This window comes from Tauraco erythrolophus, chromosome 16 (assembly GCF_009769465.1).
Source record: "Tauraco erythrolophus isolate bTauEry1 chromosome 16, bTauEry1.pri, whole genome shotgun sequence".
Lineage (NCBI taxonomy): Eukaryota > Metazoa > Chordata > Aves > Musophagiformes > Musophagidae > Tauraco > Tauraco erythrolophus.
In genome coordinates, this window is record NC_141480.1 from 17884947 (window position 1) to 17909436 (window position 24490).

Genomic DNA, 24490 nt, shown 5'->3' on the forward strand with positions numbered 1-24490 from the left:
CTATTTAATTGTGGAGTAATAAAATGTTTGTCATCTTTGAAATTTTGTAAGTATAACTTTCCGGTGCGTATTACAAAAACTGTAGATGACCAGAGGCAGTATTTGTTGTGAGGGCTGGTGGTGTGACACTACTCTTAAGGTAATTTTCAGTAGCTTTTTACCTTTTATGAAATGTCTTGGTCAAATGTTTCTCTTGATCTTAACTCTCCTAGCCAAACCAATTCTACCTTTATCTGTACAAGTCAAAGAAAACATGTTGATGCTTTGCCATAAATAAGCTTTCACAACTGTCTTGGTGCTGCAAAGCCACTGACTAGGGAATAGCTGAGGTTCCCCAAATTATACGTGTCTTTGACAGTCAAAAAAAAAACTTGCATTTGATATATATATAAAAAGTTGGAAAAAATGTTTCTACCTTATCAAAAGACACTTGTTTTCCTAAGATATTCATACAGCTTAAACATGTAGGTAGATTCTAATAAATTTTTTAGAAGCCCACAAGGAGACTAACATAATTTCTTTTCTAACTGAACACCTCAGTTTCTTAGGATAGTCTCGAACAATTCTAAATATATTGCAAGATGTGACCTGTACTTCATAGAATTAATGTATCTTTTTAAAAATACCAGCAAAGCCTGAACTGAGTCCTTTATTAATGAGGCATTAAACAGCAACTGTAAAAATATGCTTCAGGAGCTTCTGTCCTTCCTGAGCGTGCATGGCACCTTTCTTAAACACGCTTTCCCAGCCGCCCTGCCAGCTTCGCCAGCGGCTGCGCTGCGCTCAGTGGCGGGGCCGCTGCGGAACCGGCCGGAACCGGCCGTGCCCGCAGCGCCAGCCTCTCCTCACAGCGCGGGACCGGCCATGCCCGCAGCGCCAGCCTCTCCTTACAGCACGGGGCTGCTGAGGAACCGTCCGGAACCGGCCATGCCCGCAGCCCCAGCCTCTCCTCACAGCGCCCTGCGGCCAGCACCGGGGCTCGGGTACTCGTGGCACTGGCAGACATTTTAGGTTTCTGTGCATTGTGTCCTACTTTGTTCGAAAAAAGATTTCTGCTTCATGTCCTGGGAAGAATTTGGGCTCCTGGTGGGATGACATGAGGAGGGCAGAAGAGGGAAATGGGACCGCCCTGCGCAGGGAGCAGCTGCGGCCGCCCTCGCCCGCGCCCAGCATGGGCGCAGGCAGGGAGAGGGCATCGGGGAATAGGGCGTCCCCGCCTGGAAGAAACTTGTGAAAGTACGGTGAAGAGGAGCCTTCATCTAGAAGAAGGTAAGCTGAAGAGGTTTTCAGTTGTTTCTGGATAGCAATGGCTTCCTTTATTTTAAAGATAATATAAATGCTTTTGTATGTCAGAGCTCATCAGAAACTTCAATACATAAACATCGCATAAAAGAATGAGAAACTCATTATAGAATGCTGGAAAGAAAATTCAGTTTTGGTTATTCCAAATGAACTCTCAAAATTCCTGGTCGAAAAGTTCACCGCCGTTTTCCTCAAAAGCAAGATACTTTTCAAAACATGTCTTAGTTTTTAACAGAAAGAGTTTTGCTTCCAAAATGTCTAATGGGATATCCATTTCTAAATGAGCAATATATGATTCCACATGGACGAAATCCCATTTCTGGTTTTGACTTGAGAAAGGATGAGAGGATTGAGAGGTTGTCAGGTGATGGGATTCAGCTTGTAGGGCAAAGCTTGGCACTAATTTATAAACCAAATAAACATGAGCTCAGTATGGGATTCCACAACAAACTGCCTGGCTTTCTCCCATTATCAAGTTTTAAATGAAAATACTTGCTCTTCTAACAACATAAACTAAGAGAAAATGATGCCATTAAAGATTTTTGCCTTTAAAAAATAGGACACAGACAATATAATTGTATGCAGTTGTTCTTTATCTCTGAAAATTAGTCCTAATCTGAGGAATTACATACTGCCAGCATAGACCGATAAACTATAAGAGACCCTCTCAATTAAACATACATTTTATTGTTTTCTCAGTGAAAGCATGGCTTTCATCCAGACACATTAGGCTTAAATTTTCTTCGATAGTGTGAATAAAACATCTGTTGTTTTTAATGATGATTTTCTGCAAGTTCTGTTGCTTGTCATCCCTTCTAATGGTAAATTACTCATTACTCCAAGAATTAATTCAAACAAACAAGTGCTTCTTATAATAAAATTTATTCCAGCTACTCATCTTGCTGTGATCTGTAATACATATGGTATTGGTGACAAAGTCTGATAGTAAGAGAAGAAAAAAAGTTAAAAACTTGGATTCCTGGATGTTTGTTGAGTCATGCATAAAAGTGCTCTAGCATAAACATAAAAGCTGAGGTTTTGAAAGCAGGCAAGGAAATTCACCCATGTCAGTTCCATGTATTTTAATGAGTTGGTAACTAAACCCTTACTCCTGTTGGCTTGGCAGGCTTTAATCTCTGTGTGTAGAGTACTCGGAGGATTTAGTAGTCACTGCTATCAGCACTACAAATTAACACTTGTTTGAAGTTTGCTCCTTACCTGGATTTAAAGCAAGACTTCAGCCATTTGGCTGAATTCTTTTTTCACGTTTGTGAGGTTTGTTTTCTTTGGTGCAAGTACTTTGAAAACTGCAGTTCTGATTTTAAGACCAGTGGGGAAAGGTATCGGTTACATGTCTCTGTTATCATTGCCTTTTAGTTGGGGATGGGGCGGCTCATCCTGAAATTTGAAGGAGAAATGGTCAATATTGGACATGCTCTAACACCCAGTCTGGAAACTGTATAGTACTGCATACTCTCCCCTCCTGGTCTGGTTTCCAGACCCAGGGAGTCTGGTAATGGTTTGATGGTTTGACCCAGTGATATTTCCTGGACATTTCAGAAGCAGAAGAAATTATTATTTGTAAATGGCTGTGCTTTTTTTTAGATACAAGTATCTAAGAAAACCTCTTCATAAATTAATATCATCCAGTACCCAAAGAAACAAGCAGTTTTAGGCAACCTAATGCAAGTATTTGTGACGCAGAGAACACACAGATGCCTCTTTTCGGATCCAAGTTTTCTAACAGCCTGATTTGTAAATGAGCTTTCTGTGTATTCACACACTCCTAGTAATTTGGCTCACAGACCTAAGGAAATGCAGTCATCAAGCTGCGAATAGTTTCCCACGCTTTCCTGCTTCATTTCCAGGGAAAGAATCATGTCTGAGCGACTTAAGGGGACAGAGCCGCTGAGGCATACAAATCCATGTCTAGTAAACACTGCTTCTTAGAGGCGGGCCCGTGTCTTGGTTGTGTTTTGCTGTGAGCACTAGTGATTTCTCCAGAAAGCACGTCTAAGTGGTCATACAAAGGTCTGCAATAGGAGCAGATTCTCCTGCGTGGAGTGAAGGTTACCTATGAGCAGGGGTGTGGTAAGTGTGTGTGCTTGTTTGATGTGATTAAGAATAACAAATGCTTATCTGACTTTCCATCTTGGGGATTTGCAAATGCCTTACAAAAACGTCCATATTTGAAAGTATGTGACCCGTGCACAACTGGATAGGTAGATTTAGCTGCTGTTTAATGATTGCAGCTTTGGCCCACTGTGGATCTGAGAATATAATAAAACATTGACGTGTCATTGTCTGCCATCATGATCCATTAAGACTACGATGTCTTCTCCCCTGCATGCTCTGTGTGTCTCAGATTAGTTTCAGGGCTAACTGTGATAGAGAGGAAGGCACAGCACTGAGGCTGAAAGGAGTTGATGAATTCGGCTGTGGAACCGGTGTTGAATTTTTTCTATTGAAATATTTGTGCAGCAGAATGGTCTAACTCATTCATAACTTTGAAACCTTTAAATAACTAGTTTTATCCAAAAATAAACTACTGAAGTGACATAGATGCAACACATTTCATTTGAGACTATTTTAGAAGTTCAGATAGTTCACAGAATAGTAAGAGTTGAGTCTAGGCAGGTGCTAAGGAAACCACAAGCTAGATTTGTGAAGCCTGAGGAGGAAACTCCTCTCGCAAGAGACTGGAGCACTAGTCTGGTGTAGGGGTGAAATTCCTTCTTTATGAAGTGAGATTGGAGTCTGCATTCTCCCTTGCAGGACAACATTTCTCACCCTGCAGTACTCTGGTCCAGATCTCTTCCAGAATCTTTAGCTGGGGTTCATCATGTGATGGAGACAGCTTTAACACTCACAAAGCCAGAGAGCAACCTTGGCGTCCGTTAGCAAGGTGAGAAACCTGAGGCACGGGAAAGCAGTATGAACTCGGTTTTGTGTGTTCTTGATAAATGCCAGGATTCCTGATCCCCAAACACTGAATCTGACTTCCAGAAACCCATCATGGCAGTGAATATCCATCAGAGGGATGTGCCAAATTCCCTCTGTACAGAATCAGTCCTCCTCTTTCCTTTCCCACCACCTTCCTGCTGCCTACACAGAGTATAGCCATTCCCAAGCCCCTCGGAGGAGCCTGTCTCCCTGAGGAATGGTAAGGTTGGCCCATGCTTAGGTTGGGAGTTCCTGTAAGTACCAGCTTACTAAAAAATTACGCAGTGCTTAAGTGCTTAATCCTGCTCCTTGCCATCACTAAGCTAATACTTAAAAATGCCTGGCATGGGGATTTTGCTGCCATTTCAGCTATTTTGCATGAAAGCCTGTGATTACAGAGTGATAAAGTTTTGACACAGTGATAAAAGCCAGGAAATTCACCATTCGCGGTGGTTTTTCTCTCTTTCTTGCCTTTGCTGCATGACAGCTTTAGCGTAGGCAGTAATTGAGTAGAAATGACAATAGCAATTAACACATAACCTTCTGCTTCAGTACACATTTTAGCATTCATTCAAGGAAAAATGTCCATTAAGAAAGTAAATATTTGTATGTGAGTGGTCTGTGATAAAAATTCGTACAGCTTGGGAAGTCTGCTGTGAATATCAATATCAATGTAAGTATGACTAGGATTTTCTCTTTCCCTTGCAGGTTTTGCCACAAAAAGAAAAATAATGAATCCCTTCTCTTTTCTTTCCTAGTTTCATGCCTTTTCTGTTCCAGTAGTTAGTCAGAAAACTGAAGTTTAGATAATGTTCTTTATGCGATTACTATCAATTGGTTAAATAGGCCATTTTGGCATTGATCTTTTCCCCAAGAAGCCATTAAGTCTTTGTCCATGGTTCATTGCTGATTGTGATTACCTAGGTGGGAAAAGAAATGGAAAATGCTAATTTATGTTTCATGAATGACAGCTTCCTATTTCTGGTTACCCCATATCTGTCGTTTAAAGCCTGGTTTATTAATTAATAAGTAGATTTTTTCTGCATCTTTGATCATTGATACTATCACACAGAATAATGAATATTTAAAAGTTGTTTCCAGTTAATCTCTAGCACATGTGTTGTATCACAAGTCAGAGCATCACCTTACAAGAACTATGCACAGTGATTAAATATATAAGATGCTCACTTTCCCATTTGGAGGGAATGTACTGTTGTGAAAGTGATAGGTTTAACATTGATTTGAATTGATCAAGTGTCAGGATAGAGTATGAAATGTCTCCTAAAATAGCTGCTGAAGAAACTCAAACAAAATTATTTTTAAAAATTATCCATGTTAATAGCTAGGCCTGACAAGGAATAATCTGGTTTTCTGAAGTCCTGAACTTTTCAGAGATTTTATGGATTTCAGTACCTCTGAAAGTCAAGTTATTTCATTAAAACAATTGATCTTGACCTACAATTAGGAAAAAATGTCCCCTCAGAACAAAAATAAAAACGTCCAGCCTTCAACACCAGACACCAAGAGCTCCTTCTATTTAATTGGTGTTTTCTGAGGACCTGCTTAATATGAAAGCTGCTTATGCAGGCATTGGTTTCACATGCCTGGCAGAAGTCAGCACTTTCTACCAGTTCATGCAGAGCAGGTGGATTTTAAGAGGAATCTGTGTGTGTGGTAACGTACAGCAATTGTTACCTCCATAAAGCTTTCCTCTTCTGTACGTATGCATGTGCTGCTGAAAGCTTTTGATTCCAAGGAACCTGCTTTGCCCTTTGAAAGGGCACGAGCCCTGCTAAAACAAAAAGGTGCTGCGTGTGCACACTGGCAGGAGTCGGGCGGGCAGCTGGTCACGGGTGGAGAGGGAGCCCCCACGCAGGGAGCAGGGCTCTGCCTAGTGGCAAACCATAGAGATGGGCAATGGGCAGCAGCTGGGTGGAGAAGGAGCCATTAGGGACACCTGTACTGAGCACTTGCTCACAGCCACCCCGGCTTTGGTCCCCTCCAGCTTCAGCTGCTGCAGGCAGAGCCTTATTGAGGTGGAGGCTTGTTTGCAGTGAGCAAAGCTCCCGTAACTCAGCCCACCTGTTCATGGTTTATTTGCAGCTGTTTCCATTAAACCTGTGATATACATTCCGGGTTAATAAAAGCCTGTGTTGCGGCATGTCTCAGGAGTATGTGCGTTCCTCTGATAAATGCTAGAATTATGTTTACTAGTATAATGTTAGTGTTATTATTGAGATTTATTTGTTCTGCAACATTTCCACTTGAGAAGAATGTGTGTGAAGCATGTGAAGCCCCTCGTTAGGAGTGGCTCTTGCTGCTGGGTGCTAATGCAGGGGAGGCTGAGTAAGAAGAGAAGAGGCTCAAGAGGGTAAGTGCAATGTCTGCCCACCCTGCTGTCCTTGCGTGGCTTGGAGGAATGCTCAGATGCAGTAGAGCTGTTTCAGGTATGTTTATCTTATTTATTCTCAGTAAGACTGTTTATTTGATAGTCTAGTTATTCCTTCAGTTGTCTTCAAGCTAATAATTTCCATGTGTGTTTTAAAAAAGTTGGGGGTTTTTTTGAGAAGTATATTGAGTAATTCTGAAGGCTTTTTTGTATATTGCTTTTTCTGTACTTGGTTATTTAGTTGTAAATAGACTTGCTTGTTGTCTTAGTCCAGCAAAAAAAAATGGGTTGTATGCTAGGGAGCTTGCGTAGCTGCAAAAAGCAGGAGTGCTCTGAAGCTGAACTAAATGCATTGCCTAGTTTTGGTTCCTTGCTGGTCTTCAGTCTGGCAGGAAATCCTGGTGGACGGTGGATGTTACTTCAGAATAAAGATTGATTGTCTAAGGCTGTGGAGTTGGTTTAGACCTGTGTGTTTTAAATATTGAGTTCATGATTCAAACTATTCTCAGTTCTCAAGGGAACCAAGAGGGCTTTGCACAACTGGCTTGTAAATGTATTGATAATGAGAAATCTGTGTTTCCATTGTTTTGTTGTAGTGGAGGCAGATGCGCTGTGTCAAGGACTCAAGCGTAGTTTATGAGCTGGTGGCTTGGGAGCTTGCAGGGAAGAGGAGTGTGGCATGGCTGCAAAGCTTGGCAGAGGCTTTGGAAGCAACAAATTCTGGGAGAGGGTGGGATTTCCTGCTGTGTTTCACGATACTACAGAGTTTTTTCCAATATATGGAAATGCAGATTGAAAGGGAGGGATCAGGTTCAAGAAGTTAGACCTGGTTCAAGTCTTCTCATTGCTGTGGATGAAACTGAATTTTGTCGGTGTGAGACTACTGTGTTTAGTAAACTGAATTATGTGGGGCCAGTGTGTGTTCGGAGGAAGGAGCCCTGTGGGTCCATGGCGATGGAAGAGCTGGGGCATGGGGCGCTACTGGTAAGGCACGTTCAGGCTTGTTTTTCCCTTTACTTGTCATGACTTCCATTTATCCACATTGTTCCATGTAGTCTTCCAGTCAGTTTTCCAAGAAACACCCTCTCCTTCCCCTGAAAAATCTAGCAGCCAAAGAAATAAAGGTATTATTTGCACCCTTACAAAAGCAAACTCTTCCATAAAGCAAATGCAAATAGACATCTAGTCCAGATGTGTTCTTTTCACCTCTCTTTTCCCCAAAACAACTGTTAATGGCTGAGGGGGGGAAGAGGAAAGGAGGCTGAGACCAAGAATAGATGTGGGGAGCTGAGGAGCAGAACAAATGGAGCAAAGCACCTCTGGCTACAGCTCCCATTGTTCTGCAGAGAATGGACAGGCAGGGAGCAAGAGTGGGCTGTGCAGCCAGGGCAAACAGGGCTCCTGGGCCAGCCCCGAGTGTTCTGGGCCACAAGAACAGAGCAAGGATGACAGCTTCACTATGATGGCAGCTGTTGGTGTAGCAGGGAGCTGCAGGAGGCAGGATGCCTTCATCCTGGGTAGCCCTCCCAAAATTCCCTTTTCTTTCCCTGCTGGCACGAGCTGCTGCTCTGTCTACAGCTCTGGCTGTCTTATCCCACAACTGCCTGTGCTTCTGAATGCTTCTCCTTGAGAGGCTGTCATGACTTCACCATTACTGGTCACTTTTCACAGGTATGAGGGATTTGATTTTCCCTTTGTGTGTGAATAGTGTAATGGTACCTGAAGCAGGCATTTCAACGCCTGCAATTTTTTCTCTTCTTGGACCAATATTTTTCCTTGTTTAGAGCTACCTTTTTCATCAGCAACATTTGGCCACTGGTAAAGTGACGTGTGGCAGCTCTTTTACAGTTGGTTTAGGACACAAAATAAAAGTTGTATCTTACAGAGAAGTGTTATGGGAATATGTACAGCCAGAAAGTAATTATACACTTGGAATGCCACCAGGATACCAGCTGACTGTGGAAAAAAATTACCGTCGTTGAGAGATACCCAAGTTCTTTGCTAAGCTGGAAAATAAATTCTTATTTTTCTGTTCAGTTAATGGTGTGAATGGACTCTCCAAGGGATCAGACAAGCACCACAGCTGGTGCAACACGGGGGACGAGTGTGAGGACAGCGAGTGAGAAGGGAAGGAAAAGGACTGTCCTTTCTGGCAGTGTTTGTTGGTGTATCTGTGAGTCCTACTCAAGTACTGACTGGAGTCAAATGGCATAAAAGCAGGATTTAATCGAATCCGCGGTGTGAGACGTAGGAGTGTCTGCGCTTGCAAGGAAAAGCCTGGTTTTCTGTAGCACTGCCATAGAGAGAAGGAGATGTATTACCCACCTCTGAGACTACATCAGCAACTTGTCTGTCAAAAGGTGAGAGCGAAAGTGAGCGAGGAAAGCTTATGGAGTATATTTTCTTCTCAACGTGCTATTAGATTAATGAGAAATGCACTCGGAGCAAGGAGAATATGCCCCCTTGTGTGCTTAATGATCAAGGTCCCGGGTCACTACTACATCTCACACACTTTATTTGCTCCTCTATGCAGTGCTTCTACACCGTAATTTAAAAAGGGGTAAATTATATCACTGACCTTAGCTAATTGCTGTCAGTGAAGCAATATCATAGCCAAGAGCAGACTGCATCAAGATGACCTGAGATTGATCTTTCACCTTCTAAAAACAGTCCTACAGAGTATTCCTCGTTATTAAAAATACGGTCACTCAGGGTGCAGCATTTGGAAAGCAGATAATATTTGGTCAGAAGATCACAGAAACTAGCCTTGGTGACACTTGTTTTTTCCTGAAGGCATAAGGCTTGGGTGCTGCTGTGGAGTTTTAGCAGGAGCAGAATGCAAACTCTTCTGGAATTGTCTTTTCCACACCAAGTGAGGCTTTTTTCCTTTGGCACTGTAAATGAAATGAAGAAAGCAGAAGTGAGGGGAGAAAGTATGTAAATTACATGGTGGTGTCTACATAGTTCTTTTGTTTTAAATTTGGGAAAGCTGTAGACCTTAAATGTGTGTTAATCCCCCCTGAATCTCACTGAAGAATTGTGGTGTATATAAAACTGAAGTGCAGGTTTGTTCCTGGGAATGAAAGCAGAAAGGTGATTCTTCCCCTCTAACTTTCAGTGTGAGCCCTGTTAATTCGCTTTTAGGGTGATGACATCATTGCCGTGTAACACATGTGGTGATTTCAGAAGGAATTTTGGGAGAGAGCCTTTGCACCAGCTTTCCTGAGTGGGTTTGTTTGAGGGTTTTTTTGTTGGTGTTTTTTTGGGGGGTTTGTTGGGTTTTTTATTTTTTCTTTTTTTTTTTTAGCAAATTGGGTCTAGTTCCCTTGCAGAGATGCAACAAAACTGCTGGAAGGCTGTGCATGGACACAGAGCTGCATCTTGCAGGTGATCCATTGCTGAAGGACCTGGCTGTGCTTACTGCAATGAATAAGATGAGGGTGATGGAAATCAACCCAAAGTTGTGATTCTCAGCTTGAAGGGCAAAAGTGTTTGCAAGTGGGGGGAGCCAGTTAGCTGCTCTCTGGAGAAGGACTGTCAGACGCTGCTGCTGGTGTTGGAGGACACCAGAGCTGTTCTCATTTCATTACATTAGTTGAGGTAATGTCCTGTTCCAGTGTTTGTAGGGGATAAGGGAGACTTCTTGTGTGGTGGCATTCAAGGACAAGGTAGTAGGAGGTGACTGGTGCCCACGGGTCAGAAGTGTTGTGTTAGAAGCCACCTTGTCCTGTTCAAACTACGAGTAACCTTTGAGGAAGGCGAAATGTGGTGCAGGTCTGTGAGGATTTCCAAGCGTTGCCCTGTTCCCTAGAGCACTGTTTTCTGGGGACTGCACATACAAGGAGAGAGTGTGTTGCTGCACACAGGATAGTTCACTCTTGTGCTCCCGGGGCACAAAGCCAAACCTCTCCATTAAAAAGGGAGCCACAACATTTGCATCCTTCTCGGGCAGTGTGTGAGAACCTCAGCCTGTGTTCCCAGCCCTCATGAATACTGAATGGCTTTGATGTTATAATGCAGTGCACCCAAAATGAATTAGTGATGATTAGCAATAAACATTGAGAGAAATGTAGTTGAGGTTTGGTTGGTTGGTTTTTTTGAAGTGATAATTGGTTTTTATGCAAGCACCTGGCTCTTTTTCTCCCTCTGAGCACAAAGGACTTTGCCATTGTAGCTCTCAGCAGGCACAGAGGCTGCCTGGTGGGAGAGCTATGGGAGCCTAGTGCTTGGGCACTGCGGGTGAGGGCAGGTGTGCCAATGTGCCTATGCCAGATGGCATGGGGCTCGTGGGCACAAGTGATAATAAAACTCATCTGTGATGTACAATAGGCTCCTCTTCATTATGCATATCCTGTGGTCTCAATCAGCTATTAGAGACTCCTTTAATCATAGGCAGGATCTGGAGAGCCTTTCCAAACACCCAAAAGAGGAATCCTTGAATACCCCTGATGCAGTATGCATCATATAGAGCAGGAGGCTGGTGCAGAGCCAGATGAATAGGAGGATTTTCGCCAAGTGACTTTATAGAAGCTACTGAAAGTCTTCATCCCTTCCTTGAAGCACGGAAGGAAGAGTCTGTTGTTCTGTACCACCACCAACAGCTCTGCCCTGTAGAAAGAGAAGGCAATCATTTAAGAAAAAAGTGTGTGTAAGCTCTCAAGTTAACATTTGTTAAACCACTGCTGAATCATGACAATTGAAATGTTAGTGAAATTTAAAAAAAAAATGGGAAATTTGGTTCTATTTCACTCACACCAACTGTTAAAATGGTGCACATCTAAAGGTATGTCTGTGTTTATCCTTCCTTCCTCTGCTTTGTTTCTCTTGCTTAAAGTTTGTCTAAAAGATCGTTGTTTTCAGATAATTAAACCTCAACATTTGCATCCAGACAGAGTTTGACTAGATGTCATACTTTGCACTGTATGCATCTGTCAGAATTGTTGGCTAAGACAAGCTCCAGCTGTTGCCATTCATACTCTCCTAAATCTTAGATTTCCTGGATACCTTGATTTATTTTAGTTGCTTTCTGATGAGCTACAGGAAAACAAACTTGTAAGTGGAAAAATGTCTGGCCTAACCTTACTGTGATTTGCATATCCAAATCTATTCAGAGCTTTTGGTAAATTTCTAGGAGTCTTGGGTATGATAAATCACTTAAATCATCTTTACGACCTCTGATCTAAATTAAGCCTGATACCCTAACGCAAGGATTCAGAGCAAGAATGGTTCCTCAGTACTGCTTACAGACCCTCCTGCAGTGTTGGGACCTGGTCGGAGAATGGAGCCTGCCACTGGGTGTCACTAGAAAAATCAGGGCTAAATTGGAGGTGCACGTTCACAAATTCCTGTGAGGTTGCAGATGTGTTGAAACATGCGGTGTGTGCAGTATAAATAACATAGTGCTGTAGAACAGATGTGTGTTGGATAAACTGGGTGACTTGGAACATCATTTAAAGCTTTACTGTTAGATTTCACGTCTGGTCTAAAAACTTAATTATTCTAAAAATTTCTGGGCATTTGGGCTTTTATCAGAAAAGAGATAACTTTGCATATCCAGAAAGTTGTTAATTAATTTTTAGCTACCTTGCCTCTACTGAATGAAATGTTAATAAGCTGGCTCCTGTGAATCTGTCATGTATAAAATTGCCTAATTGCTTGCATTGCGTGCTACAGAGATCACGCTTTCAACCTGGAAATGGACCTTGATTGCAATTTTTCTCCTACTGAAAATACTGTGAACTTAGAGTAGCTGATGGCACAGTCCTTGGGGATGGAGCTGGAGGAGTCACCTAGAAAAGCTGGAGGTGACCCAACCCCAGTTGCCCTGCCTGCCACTGTTGGCATGTCACCCATGAATGGCAAAACAGGTATCTGTGGTGGAGAGAAATGCTCATTGGAAGGAGCAGCCAGTTACAGAGAGCCTTGGAAAAGGAGCTGCTGCCTGGGACTGACCCTGGCTTGGCCAAAGCTGTGCTGAGTTTGGAGCATGTCCTGGTGGAGCTGTTGGAAGGGTGGGTTTGGGTTATAGGGACCATGTTGCTTGGTTCTAATGCTGTGAGCATGGTTAATGGTGGGCTGCAGAACAGCCAGTGCCCCTGATTAGGGAAGCTCTTGGCTCAGGCTGTGACAGAGCTCAGAAACCCAAGGCAGAGCCCTGGTGCAGAGCAGCCCTTGGAGGGCAAACCCAGCCCATGCTTTCAGAGCCTTTCAATCTGCATTGCTGTAGCTGCTCCTTACAGCGAGCATGGAATGGGGTTTCCTGATTTTGAATTTGCTTTCAAATAGGTCTCTGTTCAGCAGATTAAAAGTATTCCTGGGGAAATGTTAGCATACAGACAGGGCTTCAGGCTGTAACACCGAAAGCAGGGAAGTGTAAAGGGTGATAAGGGAAACTAGCTGCCATGATAAAATACAGTCCACAGGAATAAATCTTGTCTGTTAAGAATCTCTCTGAAGTGGGAGGAAAGGAGTAGAGTTTTTGGAGAGACACAGGAGAGATGAGGACTGAAAATCAGCAAATGGGCATTGAATTTGTTCTTTAACTTCTTTTTCTGAAAGACTGACATTTTCTTGGTTAGGAAGATTTCCTTGTATCTTGTTGGAGGGAAGGGGGAATAAATATTCTTAAAAGGTAAAGGAACTTCATAAACACACACAAATGTGTGCCTGTGTGTTTGCAGAATGTGTAAAAAAAAAAAAAAAAAGTGGTATGCAGGTTACTGGCAGAAATATTGTGTAATGGCAGGTGAATAGCACAATGTAAGGATTTAATTGTATAGATGAAAACAGAAGAGGTATGTGATCTTAGTGTCCGTATGGTGTGCTAAAGAACACTTAGCTAAATCTCTCACTTTTAAAAAAGAAGAGTACTTAAAATTGAGGTGGACCCCAAATGCGCTGAGGTTCATTAGTTCTGGTAGACGGAACGTTCACTTTTGCTAGTCCAGGCCATGAGATAGAATGTTAACTTGCCTCTGTAGAGGGCTTCAATGCACTGAAGAAAGTGGCATCATTCTTGGAGCTGAGAGAGGTCTTAACTTGCACTGCAGAAATAACCTGTGTCCTAGCTTAGTTTCGTGAGCCCTGGCCCCGAAGCATCACAGAAGAGACCTAAGTGTTTTCCTCCTTGATGCTGCCCAAGGGCCAGCTGAAGTCTTTGGGCTTGTGCAGGGTGTAGATCAAGCCTGGTCTTGGCTTGTCTCCCAAATGTTGTTTAGAAGGGAACAGCCTCGGCACAGGGCTGGAGGTTTACCAGCCCAGCAGTCGATGGGACAGGAGCTTGGGAATGCCAGGACACCATTGCCTCTGGAGGAAATACTCACCTGAAAGAAATCAGATTTCTTCTCTTCAGTGCTTATTTACAAACCTTACTTTTGATGCAGTTATTTCCTAAAACGCTGTAAAGAAACCAATATTTTCCGTAGTGTCTATTGTTATCTAGGAACCTGATGAAATGCCATTTTATCTCTTTATTATTTCAGATTCTTGTAGCATCTGACTACTCTTAAGAAATCCAAAGGCTAATCATAGTGGCATTTGCAGTAAAAGTGCTCAGGGTTTATTCCCCTCTTCCCTCCTTGATTTCAAAATTTGTGTATGTTTTGATTTTGTTGCTTGCTTTATTATGATTTTGTTCTAGGGCCACATTTTACATGTTTTAATAGAGAAACTAGCAATTTTATTCACTCAGCAAGGTGTCTCAATTATTGGAGCCCCTGGCAAGTTTAAACAAAATGCATAGATAGGTGAGAGTATTTGCCACTTCTTGTCTTCAAAGTGCTTTACAATCATTAACTGATTATTTGTGGTTTATCCTGTGAGTGTCCAGATGGATCTCTCAGTTGTCTGTATTAAATTATATTTACAAGATAATGCAAACTGAAAGGAACTACATAGTTTCACTCATAAGACAATGAATGATTCCTTAATTAACTGTTTAATTAAAACAAAGAATCTAGATGTTGCAGAGATCAGCTGATTGGAAAAACTCTCATTTTCAATGCATTGTCTTTACAAAAAAAATGGGTTGTACCAGGGTAGGCAGCAGACCTGCAAAAGCCACCCTGTAAATCAGCAGAGTCCTCTGACCACCAGTGCCGAAGGTCTGTTTGTTTATTCTGTTCACGAAGAATATAGCAGAGCTCTAAAGGCAGGGGAGCAAAGCAATATAAACAGTTATCAACTTAGCTGCACGGTCATCCCTTGCAAAAGCAAACAATATATTGTTTAGAAAAAAAATTGTGTGGTAAAAATATCCGAATTTCTGAATCCCTCAGAATCCATTGCTTCTGTAAAATTAGCTAGGGGTTGTGTAAGACTGAGAAATCTGAGTAGAATAAGAGAAAGTCCTTGCCCTGTTTCTGTCTCTGCTTAAAATCTTTCATTGTTTGTCTTCTCTAGAATATCTGGCCTTGTCTTTATTACATTTCTTAACAGGTGGAGTTTTAATATGCTCTATGATCTCTGCCTTAGGGAGTCATTTAACTTTTTTTAACCACAGTAGAGATGGTAATACAGCTGATAGATGCATTTCCAGAAAGAAAAGAGAGTCTTAATTAATGATGGCCAAACCGAGCTGATTAATTTAGATTAAAATAGCAGTGAAGATGGCTGCTGCTTGGATCAGGGAAATCTCTCTGGCATTCTGCTGTCCTCTCTGTGCATTGCACTGAAACAGTTAAAAGCAAATTGTACACGTTTTGTTCAGCCCAACAGTCTGGAGGTTCAGAAGATAAGTGCTTCTCAGCATGAATGAGCTGTGAAATGTATTTGAGGATGAAGTGATGATGAGAATTTGCATCAATCCCCCCCTCCCCCCCCGTCCAACTTCCATTTTAAAATACATCACGCTGTTTATTGCTGCAGAGAAGTAAGTCTTATCTTTTGAATTTCAGACTGTTGTGTTGAACAAAGTTTTTTCAAAGATGTTTTAATGGCAGTTGACATTTGAACTCTCCCTCCCAACTGTGTGGGGGGAGAAAAAAAAGTCCCCTGTTCTTGAGGTTTCCTTGCTGCAGGTATAATATCCCTTGAATATTTTTAGGCTGAATACCGTTTCAGAATTATACAAGGTTTTAGCTTTTAGATGGTTGGTCTGAGCAAAATAAGGAAAGCTTTCCTGCAGATGGCATTGCAAATATTGCAGCAGAGTTATCTCCAAGCAAACTTCTTTCTTGGTTGCTCTGTGATAAATTGTCCTGAATACCCAGAGATGAGTATAACAGTGGAATCACTTTTCTAGTCAAGATGCATATGTCAACAACACTGTAGGCAGACAGCTCTGCAGCCTACATGTGTTTGCATGAGTTCTTAAAAGTGCTTGTTCTAGTAAGTGTGTAAAATAACTTCTATCAGGAAATTGAGTGAAATTCTGATACGGTATAAGCAAACATAACAAAAAAATTTCCTTGAAACACTCGTTCTTAGATGTCAGCCAAAACCAGTACAAGCATTTAAGGAGACTGATAAAATTCTACTGACATCAGGGGCACAAAAATGTAAGTTGCCACGTCTAAGAACTTTCACAAGCACTAGTGCTGTTTAGCTATAATAGAAAATGAAATAATTCAGCGTTCTTGCACTGAAGACCTGTATTCACACGTATAATTCACACATTCTTGCACTGAAGACGTGTATTTCTTCTTGAACTAAAGATCTATCAAGCAGGTTACAGATTTATTCCAGCTCTAGCCAGAAAAGCTGAGGTACCATTAGGAGGAAACAGCATTCCAACCTAGGGAAGGAGGAGTCTTTTGCAGAGCCTGATGGCATGATGTCCGTCACTGTGCTCTCGTTTCTCTTCAATCTTGCTGTATCCATAACACTCACCATCTGTCTCTACCTGTGAGGAGCATCTTAAGGCTGTACTCCAGCCTGCTTCAAATAATTTTTCTGGAAAAATTATCATTCTCTAGTGGATGTAAAACATTGGTGACAATCAGCTGTTTATCTGTGCTGGTGTTAAAAAGAGGAACAGTCTGTAAGGGAAAGGATTACCTTCATTAGGTCTGGTATAGCTGGGAAAAAATTGGGATAAACGTTTTGAGCTCTCAATCTCATCTGTCTCTCACTTCATCCTGGGGGAACAGCACAGCCAGTATGAGCTGGCAGGTGGAGGCTGCTCCCCTGGCTCTGTGGGCTGGGACCCTCTGTCTTGGAAACGGCCGTACTGGTTTACAGCTGCTGACTCTTCCAGCTTCTGCGGTTGCTATTCAAAGGTTCTGCAGGTCCAGTGCACGGTGTCTGGGAGATGTGAATAAGGCATTGACCTACTCTTACCCATGTTCATCTGAAGCAGGTGCCCATCAGAAGCACGCAACTCTGCCAGTGTGTCCTGGTTTGCAGGTGTCAGCATGCCATCCCGCTGCATCGAAGTGCTAACACTGCACACAGCCCCAGGCTACAAAGCAGCGACTCATACTGGGAGTGCTGTGCTGTAAACAAGAACTTGTGTGAGAGAGATGCAGGGAATATTTTCAAGGTGGTGATTTCTCAGGGCTGACAGAGTTAGAAGGGATTAGGATGTCTGCCAGGGAGTGAAATGTTGAGCTGATGATGAAATTCTGCTGAACAGGTAGATGTCATTAAAGAGAGATTTATGCATTTCAAGGCAGGAGTAAGAGAAGAAGAAGGGGAAGCAGATGAGTATTTTGTACGTGGGTTTGCTTTCCTTATCTGGGAAGGAACAGTTAGTCTGCCTAAGCAGCCTCTGCTTTTACTTTCTGCAGACCTGGCACTGGAGGCAGGTGGGAGGAGAGGAGGAGGGGGAGCAGCCAGCTCGGGAAACCAGGCTTGCTGCTGCTCCCACCCAAAGAGATGGTATGGGGTGCAAACAGGGTCAGTCCTTACCCACTGTGGTGGGACCTCACTGCCAGCTCCTCCCTTTGAGCCCCGCTGGCCATGGAGGCAGCAGCCCCCGGTTGTCTGCCTCGGCAGGTAACTGCCAGCTTGACTCATTTCTAACTTCACACTTTTCCTCTTGTGATGTGGAGCACCTCTCCAAGCAGACTTACAGCACAGCAGGGAAAGCTGCACCTACTATTTTCTAGTATGGCTTGTGGTTGAACTGGTAAGTGCTCTGCATGCGTCAATGCTCATTACATACTGTACAGGAAGAGAGCAGCAAATCATAATTGTGGTCTTCACGTGGTGGAAAGGCTTCACTCTGGAATACCAGATGAGTTGATCACTGTCTGCTAAATGCCATTTCTAAGGGCTGTGATGAAGTGCGTGCACAGAGCCTGAGTCATTAGTAGCTATGTATTAGTTGATGGTCACGTGGTGGGTGGTCCATGTGAATTGCTATTTTCTTGTTGATACAGCAGCTGACTGAAAAAACCCTATGATGTACCCATGTAGTATCAGAAAGGCTGTGAAGGAAAACACTCTTTGAGCTTTCAGTGAACAAAGAGGGGAAGTAACCAAATCCCATACGTGTTCTGTGTGGGGTAGGGGGGAAGGATTTCAGAGACCCAGCTTGCTGTCTTACTATCTGTCCTGTATTTGCTTTACCAGTTCGGTGAATATGGATTTTATTTTTTTTAAGAAAGGGCTGCATCTGAGTGAAGTTAGCCAAAGCCTCTTCCCTGTATAATATGACAGACTGCTCAAAGACAGCAGATTCATGTATCTCCAGATGGGCACTGCAGAGCAGGGCTGGCACAGGTAGCAGCAGTGGGTGGCTGTTGTGCCTAGTCTGAGGATGAATGCAAGACCTTTAATCTCTAGAGCTTTCACTTCTGTTTTCTCTCAGCAGTTCACATGCCTTCTCTCTTCCCTCAAAAGATGCAAGTTCCTTTGTTCAATGTATATTTCGTACAAACTTGATTGGAAGGCAAATCGAAGCTTATTCTGTTTGTAGCTATGGACGGAAACATTCCGAAATCTCAATTCAGCTATTGCCAGAAGTACCAAACAACAATTATTTAAACTCTCTCATTTCAGTGCCATCAAATAATTCACTATTCAAATTAATCATAGACCTTGGGAAAATCAATAATACAATTCTGCATGAAATAAAGCATGACTTCTGCTCAACTGAACCTACTCATTTCTAGTATATTCTGATTCAGCAAATCTGTAATACACCATCAGTGTGCTTGATAATACATATTTATATTTCCTTTGTGGGAAGAGATAGCTCAGCAACCTGATACCAGGGTGTAGGATTGTCGGGATTTTCATCTCCAGATCTTTTGTTCAAGGACATGTTAGGCTGTTTCCATCTGTATTGGGTTTGCATGGCAAAGTTTTGATAGCGGGGGGCTACAGGGGTGGCTTCTGTGAGAAGCTGCTAGAAGCTTCCCCCATGTCCGATAGAGCCAATGCCAGCCAGCTCCAGGCTGCTGGAGCCACTGCTGACCAAGGCCGAGCGCATCAGCGATGGTGGTAGCGCCTCAGGGATAACACAGGTGAGAAGGGGGAAAAGTTGCTGTGCAGCACCAGCAGCCAGAGAGAGGAGTGAGAATATGGCAGAGAAACAGCCCTGCAGACACCAAGGTTGGTGGGGAAGGAGGTGCTCCAGGCACCAGAGTAGAGATTCCCCTGCAGCCCATGGTGAAGACCACGGTGAGGCAGGCTGTGCCCCTGCAGCCTGTGGAGGTCCATGGTGGAGCAGAGATCCACCTGCAGCCCATGGAGGACCCCGGGCTGGAGTAGGTGGATGTCCACCTGGAGCAGTCTGTTCCTGAAGGACTAAATCCTGTGGGAGGACCCACACTGAAGCCTGTGGGGAGGACTCGCATCAGAGAAATTTGCAGAAGACTGTCCCCTCTGGGAGAGACCCCAGGCTGGAGCATGGGAAGAGTATGAGGAGTCCTCCCCCTGAGGAGGAAGGAGCAGCAGAAACTGTGTGATGAACTGACCGCAGCTTCCATTCCCCGTCCCCCTGTGCTGCTGGAGGGGAGGAGGTAGAGAATTCAGGAGTAAAGTTAAGCCCAGGAAGAAGGGAAGGGTGGGGGAAGGTGATTTAAGATTAGAGCTTTATTTCTCATTATCCTACTCTGATTTGACTAGTAATAAATTAAATTAATTGTCCCTAAGTCAACCCTGTTTTGCCTGTGACAGTAACTGCTGAGTGATCTCCCTGTCCTTATCTTCACCCATGAGTCTTTCATTATGTTTTCCTCTCCCCTGTCCAGCTGAGGAGAGAGAGTGATAGAGCAGCTTTGGGCACCTGGTGTCCAGCCAGGGTCAACCCACACCACCATCTCACAGTTGTTGGATACCAGTTCAGTTCAAAAAAGCTATGAAGTACAGGTTAACTCCTAATGCTACAGTGCGAGATGACTGCAGCTTTCCTTTGAGTTTGGGGGAAGCGCACAGCAGCCTGCATTTGAACAGTTGGAACTAAAAGCCTCTCTCACTATGGATTTCAGAATCTTTCTGAGGATTAGGGATTAAATTTGAGACCTTGTGTTCCTTTCAAAATTTATTCCAAGTGCCAATCTTTCACCTTTACAGTGTGAGGTTAATTTATTGCCCAGGAAGATTGCTCACAGCAGTGCATTGATGACAAAGGGGTAGTACCTGCATCCTCTCAGATGGACAAATGTGCTGCTATGTCCTTGCTAGGTTTTTACTTTATCATCTACACAATAAAGAACTGCGGAAGGTCTGGTCTGCAGGTCCAAGATGTGCAACAGATAGCTGAGACCTCCTGAGAGAAATGGCAAGTTCCTGTTCCACCAACTTGAGGTTGGAACTATGGATTTTTATCCATAACAAAATCAAGTGTAGATCAGCTATATGAGGTAAAGGATCAGGAAAGAGATGTCACTCAAACTGTGTCTTTGGAGTTTCATTATCGTGGCTGTGACCATAGTAACTAGTACTTATAGAAAGCAGGGTACTGGTTTGATATAATTATACTCATATCTTCACACCTGCTGGCTGTTATTGCATCTTGGCTCACATGGGGGTTTTGTGGCTTTCTTGTGGTGAACTGAAGCCCATTTTTATTTAGTGAAGATTTTGGAAAAACTTCTGTACAGCATGAAGATCAATCTAAGAGTCATGTTTTGCATCATTAAGTGGTTGTCTGAGTTTGAGCTGCTTGGGGACACGGGTGACTTGCCTGACATTGCTTGTGAGGAGAGTAAGCAACTGGGAGTAAAACCTGTATCTAATATCTAGATATTTGGATCAGTCTTTCTTTTCTCATTTTGTCTCTCATTTCTTTTTCCTTTGCAAAAATAGAACTAAACCCTTTCAGTCCAATCCAATTAAGAAATCCAATTAGCACTACAACTTGCAGGGCACTGTTATCCTGTTGACTTTTAATCATGCTGCTGTGAGTATATTTCTTTTCTGAGCCCTTTTATAGAATAATTAACTTGAACATGCTGAGGCAGAACCCTTTTTTTAAAAAAAAAAAACAAACTCTTAAAATATGGTGTATTATTAGCTGCATATGTGATGTATTAAGAAAAATGGACAAACCAGCTATCCGGACTGAAACGAGGAGCTTAACATTGACTTCTTTGTAGCAGCCCTCCATGAGTGAAGCAGTTTGCTTTGTGTAAGAAAGTGCATGTTGGCTAACAGAATTAGCTGAAGGGCTCCAAAGTTGAGCCTCCCTGCTAACAGGGCTGACCACAGCTTTCAGTGATCTCGGAAGGTTTGTGTAATTGCTTCACATGGCTCTGTCTTACTTATGAAATGTTTTCTTTTTAATTAAACCATCATCTCTCTAGTAAATACTGCTTTCATTTGCTTTGTAGTTAGGGAAAGAACTAATGCTGTGCATTGCTTCGCACTCACAGGATACCAAGTGAATACTAAAGAACTGTACAAGCAGACTGTCAAGTCTTGTTGGTGTGCCTTCATCACCCCATCCCCCAAATCTTGCTCCTACACTTGGGTTTTATCCATGCTGTAGTTTTCATGGTTATAATGTTTATTAACAGTGCTGTGATAAAACATAGAAGCAAAAAGTTTCATTTAAAATCCCCCTGTAAAATAGGAGTTGACAAGAATGTAACACTTTTTTTGAGGGGAGGAAAAGGTCTGGAAAAGTCCTGTCTTCAAGTATGGATGGTGGTTGCCTTGCAAAATATAGCAAGCCCAAGGACTGGAAGCGTAGTGTTTCCTTCCATGTTACCTCTGCAGTAGTGTGTGATTTAACGCACGCCAGCTTTGCCGAGCCCGGCAAGAACGGAGCCAGCTTGCAGTAGTTAATGTGATGGAGGCTTTTTCAGTTTTGAACATTATAAGTAACGTTTTGGTCCAACGATAGTCCCTTTCTGTTAAATATAGTAGAATTTATTCCCTCCTTAAGGTGTGGAGAATAGAACGAATATTTTGAATCAGCAGAAACTTGAAACAGTTTACTTTAGGTTCATGGTCTCATCAGCCAAAAATCAGAGGCTAACGCAAGCGCTTGCTATTCTCCTGAGTCTGTCAACAGAGCAAAAGGACACAAAGCCACTTTTTCCCCCTACATAATTCACTTTTCCCATCCAAACTGCCTAGATTTAGCCACAAAGTTTTAGCTTTTTCTGATACTGCTGATGTATTGATCAGTGTGAGCTAGGACAACTCAAAACCAACAACAAGAAAGGAAGGGGGCAGCAAAAAAAGCCTTTAGTCAAGTTTTTGCATTTAGTATAGACTTGGTTATCTAAATGTAAAGGGGGTGGGAAAATCTTAGTGCTCTGTCAAATTTTTTTTTGCACCTAAGTACTGATTTTCTTTGACTTTTTTTTTAATTTCTACTGTCCTTGCCAATAAAGTAGCACCTTCCAAGCACCAAAACGCTTCCCTAGGCAGAATATTTTTTAGAGTTAGCTGAAAGAGCACTGTTCCAATTTTATGGAAACACTATTTTCATGATATGATTATATAAACTGTGTAGCCTTTCTGCTAGTTATTGAAGTTTGATTTGGTTAGTGACTTACTACAATGATACTTAGTTTGGTCTTAAGCCAAGGTCTTTCTATTTGATATTATTACAAAGTCATTAAACCAAGGTATGTAGATAAACTCAGTATAAAACAGAAAACAAGTTTTCTGCTTTTAAATTGTGAATTATGAGAGCATATTTGGGAGACTTACGTTAGTTTTGGTCTTCAAATGACACATAGAAAATTGATAAATATACAGACATCAAGCTATTTGACTCCCAACTTGTTCTGAATGATTTACTGTTCTCATACCACTGCATCAAACTGTCTTATGAAGTAGAGTGCAAAAGCACTTCATTTCAGAAAACCTCCAAGATCTTTCTAGAGTATTTGAGCCTAAATAATGAGTGAGATTGTGCAAGGTAACTCACTACGTGCTGAAGTCAGTAGAAGGTTGCTTGTAGCCTCTAGCAGGTTGTAGGTCAAACACTGGAACAGGTTGCTGTGAGAGGTTGTGGAGTCTCCATCTTTGGAACCAGTCAAAACCTGACTGTAAACTAATCTGAGCAATCTGCTGTAGTTAACCTCCTCTGACCTGTGCCTTCCAACCTTTCTAACGTCAACTGTTCTGTGGTTCTGTGTAAGCAAAAAAAACCCCAAAACTTAATGTCTCCATCTTACACTAGAAGCATGAGGAGATGAAATTGCAAAATCAAGTATTTAACAGAGAAGAGAACTTGAGTCTCTTAAAGTGAATGCTATATTTATCTTGGAATAAATTAGGCTTTCCTGATTTATTCTGATGAAGTGAGAAGTGTAAGGATGACTTCAGGATCATTTCAGCAGGGGTAAAGAAAGTTTACAAACTTTTATTACACTGTGTGCTACATATAATGGGGAATGAGATTTGCCCTCTCTGCATGTAATTATTGTTTCCATCGGACATATAGCAGAGACAGGCGTCCTGGTTTTGATTGTCCTTGTAGGTGACAGATTGAATGTTGGCTCTGTCATTACCAAATAATAACTGTTGGATTTACCATCTGTGAAATAAGGCAGTCTTACTCCAGTCATCACTGGCCAGGGGAGCTCTTCTGTTTGCTTCCACAGCTGGATGTAATGCATTTTCTCGCTGGTAATATCAGCAAAGAGATCAAGCATGGAAATATCTTGGCCCAGACTTTGCTAGGTGTTTCAGCAAGTTTCTTTGAAAAGACTTACCAGTGCCATCTTCAACAGCACGGAAGATTTATGTGCGGTGCTGTAAACCTTGTAAAGTCAGACTGAAGCTGAACTGTACATGTGGTTTATGGTCCCCTCAGAGCTCTTGCATAAGATCTGAAAAAATATCATATCTAAATAACAATGCTGTCTAGCTTGGAGGAGAAATTGTGTGTTACAGCTGCTCTCCAAAAAGAAAGAATTACTTATGACCCTGTGGCAGATTGATGACAATCTCTGAAAGGACAGGCAATTAGCCTTGCAGCAGTGAATTGTCAGATTTTTTTAGGACAGTGGAAGAATTGTGTCCTTCAGTGATCACTTGGAGCCCTGGAGTCTTGCAGAAGTGTCTGTCTTAGTGTCATGTTGCAAGAGACTAAGCACACAGCAGCTACTTCAAAATGCTTAGGGAGTGAGTAGTCTTTCATAATTTCCTTCCCAGCCAACATTGTAACTACAATTTCAGTTGTTAATGTAATCCAGAATTTCAAATGCATATGGAATTTTCTAATCTAAATCCAGTCATGTTCAGTTAGTCTTTGACAATCCTCATTCTCTTGTATGGATTTGCAGAAACAAGCAGTCTTGTTTTCATCTACGGTTAAGTCCATAGACTCTCATTTATGAGGATCTTGGGTTCAGTCTTCCTACCCTGATTTTTGTTACTGTTTTTTTCCTCCGCTCTAAAGAAGTAGGAGTGGGTCTTTGTTTCCCCTTTTGGGATTCAAAACTGCATTGTTCTATCCCTTTGTTACTGGTATCCAGTTGTGATTCCAGCTTAGGTTGACCTTGG

At 42.4% G+C, this 24490-nt stretch overlaps 1 protein-coding gene across 3 annotated transcripts in view; it reads left to right on the plus strand.

The window, feature by feature from the left end:
* Positions 1 to 24490, plus strand: part of KCNIP1 (potassium voltage-gated channel interacting protein 1) — a 272184-nt gene that overhangs the window by 171504 nt on the left and 76190 nt on the right. Inside the window, exon 1 of one of the 3 annotated variants that reach the window (XM_086621320.1) lies at positions 6659 to 6692. The exons of the other annotated variants lie outside the window; for them this stretch is intronic. Within the exon in view, the coding sequence (XP_086477446.1) occupies positions 6665 to 6692 (28 nt within the window). The 5' untranslated portion in view covers positions 6659 to 6664. Of the gene's footprint in view, positions 1 to 6658; positions 6693 to 24490 lie in introns of those variants that run through there. 3 annotated transcript variants of the gene reach the window in all.